Source organism: Procambarus clarkii, chromosome 38 (assembly GCF_040958095.1).
Source record: "Procambarus clarkii isolate CNS0578487 chromosome 38, FALCON_Pclarkii_2.0, whole genome shotgun sequence".
NCBI classification, from domain to species: Eukaryota; Metazoa; Arthropoda; class Malacostraca; order Decapoda; family Cambaridae; genus Procambarus; species Procambarus clarkii.
In genome coordinates, this window is record NC_091187.1 from 9,819,222 (window position 1) to 9,831,462 (window position 12,241).

The 12,241-nt window shown below is 40.4% G+C and overlaps 1 protein-coding gene across 2 annotated transcripts in view; it reads right to left on the bottom strand.

Annotated features, from left to right (window-relative positions):
• Positions 1-2,165: 2,165 nt before the first annotated feature.
• Positions 2,166-12,241, bottom strand: part of LOC123749309 (uncharacterized) — a 92,252-nt gene continuing 82,176 nt past the window's right edge. For both annotated transcript variants that reach the window (XM_069337691.1, XM_069337692.1), the window contains 2 exons: positions 7,515-7,747; positions 2,166-3,483 (listed from right to left, as the gene is read on the bottom strand). In XM_069337691.1, the coding sequence (XP_069193792.1) occupies positions 2,662-3,483; positions 7,515-7,747 (1,055 nt within the window). In that variant the 3' untranslated portion in view covers positions 2,166-2,661. The remainder of the gene's footprint in view (positions 3,484-7,514; positions 7,748-12,241) is intronic.

Here is a 12,241-nt window from a genome sequence, read left to right on the forward strand (position 1 = left end):
GTATCCTCTGATTTTTGTCTGTAGGGATAACGTTTCTATTAACAATATCTTTCAGGACCCTTTCCTCTGTTTTATGAGCTGTGGAAAAGAAGTTCCTGTAAAATAGTCTAATAGGGGGTATAGGTGTTGTGTTAGTTGTCTCTTCGGAGGTTGCATGGCTTTTCACTTTCCTTCTTATGATGTCTTCGATGAAACCATTGGAGAAGCCGTTATTGACTAGAACCTGCCTTACCCTACAGAGTTCTTCGTCGACTTGCTTCCATTCTGAGCTGTGGCTGAGAGCACGGTCGACGTATGCGTTAACAACACTCCTCTTGTACCTGTCAGGGCAGTCGCTGTTGGCATTTAGGCACATTCCTATGTTTGTTTCCTTTGTGTAGACTGCAGTGTGGAAACCTCCGCCCTTTTCCATGACTGTTACATCTAGAAAAGGCAGCTTCCCATCCTTTTCCGTCTCGTAAGTGAAACGCAGCACGGAACTCTGCTCAAATGCCTCCTTCAGCTCCTGCAGATGTCTGACATCAGGTACCTGTGTAAAAATGTCGTCAACATACCTGCAGTATATGGCCGGTTTCAAGTTCATGTCGACTAAGACTTTTTGCTCGATGGTACCCATGTAGAAGTTTGCAAACAGGACACCTAGACATCATAAGAAGGAAAGTGAAAAGCCATGCAACCTCCGAAGAGACAACTAACACAACACCTATACCCCCTATTAGACTATTTTACAGGAACTTCTTTTCCACAGCTCATAAAACAGAGGAAAGGGTCCTGAAAGATATTGTTAATAGAAACGTTATCCCTACAGACAAAAATCAGAGGATACAACTGACGATTTACTATAAAACCAGAAAAACGGCCAGCCTACTCATGAGAAACTCTCCAGACACGAAACAGAACGCTTTAAAAGAGACTAACGTCGTCTATGCCTTCAAATGCCCACTTGGGGACTGTAAGCTCCAAAAAACCCAGTATATAGGCAAGACAACAACATCTCTTTCTAGGCGTTTAACGATGCATAAACAACAGGGCTCCATTAAGGAACATATAATCTCTTCCCATAACCAAACCATCGCCAGAGAAATCCTAGTAAACAACACAGAAATCATCGATAGATACAGCGATAGCAGGCGGCTTGACGTTTGCGAGGCACTACACATCAAGAAGTCAACACCAGCAATCAACAGCCAATTATTGCACAACTATATTCTACCCACCTCAAGACTCCGCTCCAATATAGAAGCATCAAGAAATATGGACCAATAGGCTTTCTACAAACACTTCTATTCAATATCCATTGTTTCGTGTTCTGTCTTGTGTTGATACTTTTAATACCCTATTAATATCCTCTAATGCCACATCATCCTTCCCACCTCACTCAAATGTAATGCCACATCACCCTTCCCACCTCACTCAAATGTAGATATAAAATCAGGGAAATGCAAGTTCTAATCAGTTGTGTATTTGTGAAGTCTTTGAAAATGTAATAAGTTTTACGAAACGCGCCCGTGTCGCGTCAGACTAGAAATAAAAATGAATTTTGGAGAAGTGATTTTTGATTTACCTCCAACAGTGAAGCATAATGTACGAAAGATTGAGAAAATTCGTGTTAGAATTATTAATCTTACTTTTTCGGTCATATTTAATAAAATATATATATATATATATATATATATATATATATATATATATATATATATATATATATATATATATGTATGTATGTATAAAAATGTTCACTTTTTCACTGAAACTATGTAATGGTAAAACATATGTAAGAGAGAGAACTTCACCCATACAGAACCCTGTGTAGGGTGAAACCCTGTACTCACTCGCACTTTAAAATGCACTAACCTTCGGTGAGAGAGAGAGAGGGGTAGCACCTTATCAATAAATGCACTAACCTTCGCTGAGAGAGAGAGAGGTAGCACCTTATCAATAAATGCACTAACCTTCGGTGAGAGAGAGAGAGGGGTAGCACCTTATCAATAAATGCACTAACCTTCGCTGAGAGAGAGAGAGGGGTAGCACCTTATCAATAAAAGACTCATCATTATTGAACAGTTACTGAAACAATGAGCCGTTCACTTTTGTTCATCATAACCAAGAGAGAGAGAAAGGGACCTTAGAAATGCACGATGAAATGGTATTATTAAGAAAAGTCATTTAGCATTTTGCAAAAATCCTCTACTCTACTTTCCTTACAGGTCTTACAAAAAATATTCCTTCTACACCAATGTTTCTAAAGTCTTGTGAAGGACACAATACACAAAATAAATATTAATATGATTGAGGATGACCATCACATGTTCTGTAGTGTAATATCTTTGGCTCAGTAGTTCATGAATCCTTCAAATCGCTGTGAATAAATTCCTCATTTCTACAATAATTCGTCATAAAAATTTACATCCTGGTACTGTACTGTATATGCAACTTACACAATAAGTTAATGTTACCATCACTGCGTGAGATGTAGAGACTAGACATCAATGAAAATGTCTCTTGATTTCCATCACACTTAAGGAAACGGAGAATCACAGACTTCCAAAGAGTCGTGTTTTGAGCATATATCATATTTTGTCTATCACATGGTAAACTTATACCTGCCGATATTAAGCATCTACTTCTTCAAGAAGAGGAAGAGAGCTAATTTGAATTTAGCTATCCAATTTTACACTTAGCTTTTCCATCTAATGTCCGTTTGTATATGTCGAACTGTTCTTCAAATTTAACCATATGAATTGATATCGTTTTCATGAGGCCACATGTATCTGTTAGTTTAATTTTTTCATTCCTGAACCGGGAATCACCTACTCTTCTGATTCTCAAACTTTCCCCCACTATACCAGTAAGCAGCACATCTTCCAAAACAAAGAATGTAGTGTCAAGAGCCTTCTGGTATATATCATCTACGATATCACTCGTAAAGAGATATGCTGGTCCGGTGAGAAAGTCTGGGTACTTAGATTTGCTGTAGGTTTTAGTATCAATAAAATATTTGCTCTTCTTATTCCTTACAGGTTTCCAGCCTTTGGCCATTCGACCATACATTACGTGGTCCTCCTTTGCCTTCGAGTCGATAAAATTTAAAAGTAAGGGCATGTTGATAAACATATCATCATCAGTCTTAAGAATGAAGTGTGACTCAGAGCAATATGTCTTAACCCATTCAAACATAGATATTGTCTTCAGTGTGAGATTACTATAATGATCAATAAAATTGGCTTGAATAATATCGCCATATAATTCATTCTCCTTGTCTATGTTGCTCTGAACATTGGCATTGGTGGTTCTCCCAACTACAAAGGCCATGACCACATCCTTCCTCACTGAAAAGTGGCCCCAGGTCTGTCTTACAGCTGTGCGGTGCTTCTCGTGGTCTGGCGCCGTTGTAATCAGTACCAGCACCTTCAGTTCCCGCCCATTGTTCTCGCAGAGTTCTTCATGGGCCATGCTGAAGCCTGATTCATATTTCTCACCAACCTGCAAATAATAAATCAATTATATATACGGTCATTTCTAAACAATATGTATATGACAAAAGTGATGTTAATAGTGAGCCTATGTCTCTCATAGGGGTGAGACATAAATGTTATACCACCAGATTAAGGGGCAGTTGAGTTTGATTTATTTAATCACTATATATACTCAAATCTCTGAATATGTTAGACATTAAGTCACTGCACATTCTCTCATGTGTATTATACATATATAAAACGCTAAACTATAATGCCAATCCTGATCTCTGAAGTACCTAACTTCATCTTCTTAGTTTCCTACACTGAGCTTTAAATTTGCTCTGTACCTAGTGTTACCCAATCTCCTAATTTTTATGTAATTTCAAACAACCTTATCATTGTGTTCATTGCTGTCTTCTTTTATGTGCTAGCCATATGCTGTATTGTGACTACCAATTTTTGTCAACTACCATTCAAGCTGTCTTTGCAACCAATCTTATATTGTTTCTGCTGTATTATGCCTACCAATTTTTTTGTCAACTACCATTCAAGCTGTCATTGCAATCAATCTTAGCTACCTATGTGCTTTAATATACTGTACCTACAATTTTCTCTCATCTTTTTTTTCATTTCATGTAATCTGTTATCATTTTTTGTCTATAATTTTGCAAGTATTTACCTCCTTAAAATTTTCTTAGATTAAGGACCTGCCCGAAACGCTGCGCGTGCTAGTGGCTTTACAAGACTGTAATTACCATATTTGTATCCTCACATTCCTTATGTACATTCTTGTATATGCATAAATAAATAAATAAATAAATAAATAAATCTCAAAAGCTTCATAGAAGGTTATAACAGAACCCATGAGCACCACACCAGAAATAAATACAGTTTTGATATTCCTAGAGTACGACTTAATCAAACTAGAAATGCTCTACAAATCAAGGGGCCCAGAATGTGGAATGACCTTCCCAACCATGTTAAAGACTGTACCTCTCTCAACCAGTTTAAGTTAAAAACGAAGCTATACCTAATAAATTCCCTGTAACCTACCTTACCCTTCTATTGTCAACCAATGTCTGTTTTTCTTTAAAGAGCGCTGTTTGTCAACATAATTGTATTTGTGCTGCTTTTTCATCTATGTTTTCATTTCTTGTTTTCATTCTACTCATTATGCTCAATTAGTATTAAGCTTGTCATTTAAGTTTATCATGCCCGAAACGCTTTACGTAATAGTGAAAATGAAAATATAAAAACGGAAACCACGTACAAAACTCAGGCAAATCATAACATAGAACGAAAAGGCAATGTAAAGGATCTGGGTGTACTCATGTCGGAAGACCTTACCTTTAAAGAACACAATAAAGTAGCCGTCACAACTGCAAGAATAATGACAGGTTGGATAACAAGAACTTTTCACACTAGAGATGCTATACCGATGATGATACTTTTCAAAACGCTTGTGCTCTCTAGAGTAGAGTACTGCTGCACAATGACAGAACCTTTCAAAGCTGGAGAAATTACTGACCTGGAGAGCGTGCAGAGATCCTTTACTGCTAGAATCCACTCAGTAAAACATCTAAACTATTGGGACCGACTAAAGAGCCTAAAACTGTACTCCCTTGAGCGCAGGCGGGAGAGATACATAATAATTTACACGTGGAAAATATTAGAGGGGCTGGTCCCAAACCTGCACACAGAAATAACATCACATGAGACCAGAAGACATGGCAGGATGTGCAGAATACCCCCGTTGAAAAACAGAGGTGCAACTGGTACTCTGAGAGAGAACTCTATCAACATCAGAGGCCCGAGACTGTTCAACACGCTTCCACTACACATAAGGGGCATGACTGGCCGATCCCTCACAGTGTTCAAGAGAGAACTGGATAAGCACCTCCAAAGGATACCTGATCAACCAGGCTGTGACTCATACGTCAGGCTGCGAGCAGCCGCGTCCAACAGCCTGGTTGATCAGTCCGGCAACCAGGAGGCCTGGTCGACGACCGGGCCGCGGGGACGCTAAGCCCCGGAAGCACCTCAAGGTAACCTCAAGGTAACTCAAGGTATATATATATGTATATATATATATATATATATATATATATATATATATATATATATATATATATATATATATATATATATATATATATATATATATACATATACATATATATATGGGATAACGCCAGTATCTAGGCTTTGTCTCCAAAGAATGTGAAGGGCCTGCAATAGTGTTTTTTTACAGTTCTTGATGAATATAGAGTTCCAAGAATCCGGGCCTGGTGCAGAGTGCATAGGCATACTATCTATGGCTTCTTCAAAATCCAGTGGGGATAGGGTGACATCTGATATATGATTTGATGTTGGTATCATATCCATATCATATCCATTTGGGTTATCAATCTTTAGTGTGTTTAGTGGCTTGCTGAAGACAGTCATATTGATTCCTTAGTATTTAGCTCATTTCTTTGTTGTCATCTGTGAAAGTTCCATCTCCCTTTCGCAGGGGCCCGATACTAGATGTGGTTATTTATCTTGATTTTGCATAGGAGAAAATATATTTGGGATTTTTCTCTATTTCACTGATGGCCTTTTGCTCTCTTTGTCTCTCTTGGATTTTCTATGATTCTTGTAGCTTTAGTTCAAATGTTTCTATTTCTCTACCTAATCTTCTTTGCCGTTCTTGAGTTAGGATGTGACTCTCAAGTTGTTCCGCGATTCGTTTTCTTCGCCTATAGAGGGAACGCCGTTCCTGTTCCACTCTGCATTTCTTCCTCTTTTTTCTGTAGTTTGAGCATATTTCTTGAGCTACTAAGTTTATTTTTTCCAGCCACTGGTTCAGCTTTGCCTTTTCTTGCTGTTCTTCCCAGCTTATTTCTGTAAGGTCTTGGTATTGTAGCGAGTAGATTATCCCAATAATATACTCGCTCCAAATATAGTGTTAATATTCCTGTCAACCTTTGGAGATGAATGAGGTGAGGCGTTGCCCGGGCAACACGGTGAGGTGTTGCCCGAGCAATATAAGCAGCGGTGTAGCGAACATTGGCTAGTCTACTTTCAAGTGTGGTCTAGAGCAGACACTTGCGAGATACTGTACCAACGCTCAGTGCGCTCAACTCACACCAAAGTATCACCGGTGTACTTCTGTATATTCGACCAAATATATATATAGTATCTTAGTGTCTGTGTTTATTTGTCACCATACTTTACGTAACAATAGAACCGTTACAGTATATTTGCTCCCAGTTAATCTGTTTATTATTGAAGTTGAATTTGCTGAATTCTCCTTCCCTGGAGAGTCGGGACTGGTTGTGCAGGTCTACTCCCCACGCTTGTCAGACTTCAATTAGGTTGTGATCTGAGTAACAGCTATTTGTAATCGTTATGCTCATGATCAGGTCATCACTATTAGTGAAAATAAGGTCCGTGTTCTCTTTTCCTAGTTGGTTCTACTATTTGCTGGTTTAAGGCAAACCTGTCGAAGATCCGTAGCAGGTCATTTGCATGTGTCTGTTCAATTAGGCTACTTCCTGGTATTCTTTCTGATATTACTGTATTAGCCAGGTGCTTCCATTTCAGGTGCCGTAGGTTGAAGTCCCCAAGCAGGATGATGTTCTGAGCTGGATTTGTGAGGTTTTCCAAGCAGTGTTCTATTTTCATTAGTTGGTCTTTAAACTGCTGAGGATTTACCTCTGGTGACTTATATACAAGGACAATAACTACATTTAGGATCTCTATTTTGATTATCAGCACTTCCACCATATCATTTGTGATGTTTAGCAACTCAGTACAGATGAGTGTGTCTTTGATATATTTATTATATAATTTATATATATATATATTTATATATAATTTATTACTTAATACACATGCAGGGCTGAGCTCCTAAAAATTAATAATATTATTATATTTCAAATACTGTAACAACTACATAATTCCCAGTTTACAAATTTTATATCCAAAACCTATTTTTGTTTATTAAACTCGAGTTCTCATATAAAAATATCATCAATTATTCAAAACTATATCTGATATTTTACAATATTTTACCTTAATTTTGCCCTTGAGGGCATTGATAGCCAGTGAGGAGGAAGCGACTTGTACAGTGGGCTTCTTAACGAGTGATATTTTCTTAGTCGTAATCGGCTTGGGTTGTGGCGATGATCCTGTACCTTGCGTGAGCACTGTGTGCGTGAGTGCTGTGTGCTGCTGAGCTGCGGCAGGGGCAGCCGAAGTGACATTCTGCACAGCAGAGGTGACCAGTGCCGAGGGTGCCGCCATATCTGGAAACCAAGAAGATTTGTTTTCATTTCTTGTTTTCATTCTACTCATTATGTTCAATTAGTATTAAGCTTGTCATTTAAGTTTATCATGCCTGAAACGCTTTGCGTAATAGTGGCTTTAGGCATTGTATGTACTAGCTATACCTATAAGTTAAACAATCCTTGTAAATATTTATTGTATGTATGTACCTTACCTAAATAAAATTGTATTGTATTGTATTGTATTGATTGTCAAACTACCGCTTCATAGCATGTGCAAGGTTATAAGACTAGCAATAATGGTGACTGTGATTTCCTGCTAGAAGTGTTCTTCATACTGAAATATGCATAATGATGTATTGGTCATGAAAAGACCTGGGGTAAAAACTGGTTTAGGAAAGACCTGGATAAATACCCATTTGTAAGCAGAGTGATCAGTCTATTGATCAAATTACCAGGTAACATAATACACGTGGGATCACTTGATTGCTTTACGTGTTAGCTAAACATGTATATGGATGAGTTTGGGTATAAATAGGAGCTTGAAATATATAAGAGTTGATATAAATAGGAGCTACCTCATAAGGACCAACACACCATCTGTAATTCGCTTAATTCTTATGTTCATGGACCAAGCTGGTACTCTGGTGATCCCAAGACCAAATTTTCACAAAGAGGTCAGTGATAGCTTGAATTTGGTGTGTCCATAATACAAGAATCCTCCCTATCATACGTCAGGCTGCGAGCAGCCGCGTCAGACAGCCTGGTTGATCAGTCCAGCAACCAGGAGGCCTGGTCGACGACCGGGCCGCGGGGACGCTAAGCCCCGGAAGCACCTCAAGGTAACCTCAAGATAAGGTATCATGTTGCTGTAAATTTGTTTACAATGCCCCTATCATGTTTCTGTAAATTTCTTAAAATAAAAAAAATCCACAAACTGTTCTCTAGCCTTCGAGCCTGGCCTCAGGCTGGGCTTTTGGCGTTGAAAACCGTCCCAGAATCTCCCAGAATATCCCAGAAAAACTCCCAGAATATCTCAGAATCTCCCAGAAAAACTCCCAAAATATCTCAGAATCTCCCAGAAAAACTCCCAGAATATCTCAGAATCTCCCAGAAAAACTCCCAGAATATCTCAGAATCTCCCAGAAAAACTCCCAAAATATCTCAGAATCTCTCAGAAAAACTCCCAAAATATCTCAGAATCTCCCAGAAAAACTCCCAGAATATCTCAGAATATCCCAGAAAAACTCCCAGAATCTCCCAGAAAAACTCCCAGAATCTCCCAGAAAAACTCCCAGAATCTCCCAGAAAAACTCCCAGAATCTCCCAGAAAAACTCCCAGAATCTCCCAGAAAAACTCCCAGAATCTCCCAGAAAAACTCCCAGAATCTCCCAGAAAAACTCCCAGAATCGAGGTAAACTGCCGGTGATTTACCCTTTTTCTGCTGCGAACTGTGATAAAAGATCTCATTAAGGGTTCTAATAATTATTTGACATGACAGGGGCCAGAGAGCTGAGCGGACAGCGTTTCGGATTCGTAGTCCTGAGGTTCCAGGTTCGATCCCCGGCGGAAGCGGAAACAAATGGGGGGCACACTTTCTTTCACCCTGATGCATCTGTTCATCTAGCAATCAATAGGTGTACTTGGGAGTTAGACAGCTGCTACAGGCTGCTGCTTCCTGGGGATGTGTAACAAAAAGGTGGAGGCCTGGTCGAGGACCGGGCCACTGAGCCCCGAAATCATCTCAAGATAACCTCAAGATAACCCCAAGATAACCTCAAGATAACCACGAGGACATTGTGTGGAAGGCCTCGTAGCCTGGTGGATAGCGCGCAGGATTCGTAATTCTGTGGCGCGGGTTCGATTCCCGCACGAGGCAGAAACAAATGGGCAAGTTTCTTTCATCCTGAATGCCCCTGTTACCTAGCAGTAAAAAGGTACCTGGGAGTTAGTCAGCTGTCATGGGCTGCTTCCTGGGGGTGGAGGCCTGGTCGAGGACCGGGCCGCGGGGACACTAAAAAAAGCCCCGAAATCATCTCAAGATAACCTCAAGATAAGGCTAGCAAATGGAAGATATCACTCATTACTGGTATTTTCACCCATAAATATGTAAGATCTAACTAGACGAATGAGATGCTACAGTCAGAAATGTCCAGATTTCCACGTGAAAAGCAGCGAACGAATGCAATGGCTGATTGAAAAATTGAATAATATTCATGCAGAACTCAAAATATAACTTTTATCACACGGAAGACAGTAGAGATAGCATGACAAACATTTTTTTTTTTTTTTTTTTTGAGATATATACAAGAGTTGTTACATTCTTGTAGAGCCACTAGTACGCGTAGCGTTTCGGGCAGGTCCCTGGAATACGATCCCCTGCCGCGAAGAATCGTTGTTACAACCAAGTACACATTTTACTGTTGCGTTAAACAGAGGCTACAGTTAAGGAATTGCGCCCAGTAAATCCTCCCCGGCCAGGATACGAGCCCATGACATAGCGCTCGCGGAACGCCAGGCGAGTGTCTTACCACTACACCACGGAGACTGTAAGGTGAAGTGCATTGTAATAGAACATGCACTGCTGGCCCTCATCCGCACTGCAACCGCTAAACTATGTCCGCTACGGGCTCGCCATAGACCGTGCTACTTGCAACTTTTTGTTCTGAGTATCTGAATCTTCTACAACAACATGCCAGCCTGTCCTCCAAACAAAGACTTGAAGACCATTCCATCCAGCCGCCAACCCCCCCCCCCACACACCTGATGACCCGTGTTTGAACCACAATGCTGTAAATGCTTCATCCAAGTACTACAAATACAAATAATTGCCAACACAACCTAACCTAATCTAACCTAACCAGTGCCTAACCTAACCTAATCTAACCTAACCTAACCTAATCTAACCTAACCAGTGCCTAACCTAACCTAACCTAACCTAACCTAACCTAATCTAACCTAACCAGTGCCTAACCTAACCTAACCTAATCTAACCTAACCTAATCTAACCTAACCTAATCTAACCTAACCAGTGCCTAAGCTAACCTAACCAGTGCCTAACCTAACCTAACCAGTGCCTAACCTAACCTAACCAGTGCCTAACCTAACCTAACCAGTGCCTAACCTAACCTAACCAGTGCCTAACCTAACCTAACCAGTGCCTAACCTAATCTAACCAGTGTCCTAACCTAACCTAACCAGTGCCTAACCTAACCTAACCTAATCTAATCTAACCTAACCTAACCAGTGCCTAACCTAACCTAACCAGTGCCTAACCTAACCTAATCTAACCTAACCTAATCTAACCAGTGCCTAACCTAACCTAACCAGTGCCTAACCTAATCTAACCAGTGCCTAACCTAACCTAACCTAATCTAACCTAACCTAACCTAATCTAACCTAACCTAACCAGTGCCTAACCTAACCTAATCTAACCTAACCTAATCTAACCAGTGCCTAACCTAACCTAACCAGTGCCTAACCTAACCTAACCTAACCAGTGCCTAACCTAACCTAACCAGTGCCTAACCTAATCTAACCAGTGCCTAACCTAACCTAACCAGTGCCTAACCTAACCTAACCTAACCTAATCTAACCTAACCTAACCAGTGCCTAACCTAACCTAACCAGTACCTAACCTAACCTAACCTAACCAGTGCCTAACCTAACCTAACCAGTGCCTAACCTAACCTAACCAGTGCCTAACCTAACCTAACCAGTGCCTAACCTAACCTAACCTAACTAGTGCCTAACCTAACCTAACCAGTGCCTAACCTAACCTAACCAGTACCTAACCTAACCTAACCTAACCAGTGCCTAACCTAACCTAACCAGTGCCTAACCTAACCTAACCAGTGCCTAACCTAACCTAACCAGTGCCTAACCTAACCTAACCAGTGCCTAACCTAACCTAACCAGTACCTAACCTAACCTAACCTAACCAGTGCCTAACCTAACCTAACCAGTGCCTAACCTAACCTAACCTAACCAGTGCCTAACCTAACCTAACCAGTGCCTAACCTAATCTAACCAGTGCCTAACCTAACCTAACCAGTGCCTAACCTAACCTAACCTAACCTAATCTAACCTAACCTAACCAGTGCCTAACCTAACCTAACCAGTACCTAACCTAACCTAACCTAACCAGTGCCTAACCTAACCTAACCAGTGCCTAACCTAACCAGTGCCTAACCTAACCTAACCTAACCAGTGCCTAACCTAACCTAACCAGTGCCTAACCTAACCAGTACCTAACCTAACCTAACCTAACCAGTGCCTAACCTAACCTAACCAGTGCCTAACCTAACCAGTGCCTAACCTAACCTAACCAGTGCCTAACCTAACCTAACCTAACCAGTGCCTAACCTAACCAGTGCCTAACCTAACCTAACCAGTGCCTAACCTAACCTAACCAGTGCCTAACCTAACCTAACCAGTACCTAACCTAACCTAACCTAACCATTGCCTAACCTAACCTAACCAGTGCCTAACCTAACCAGTGCCTAACCTAACCT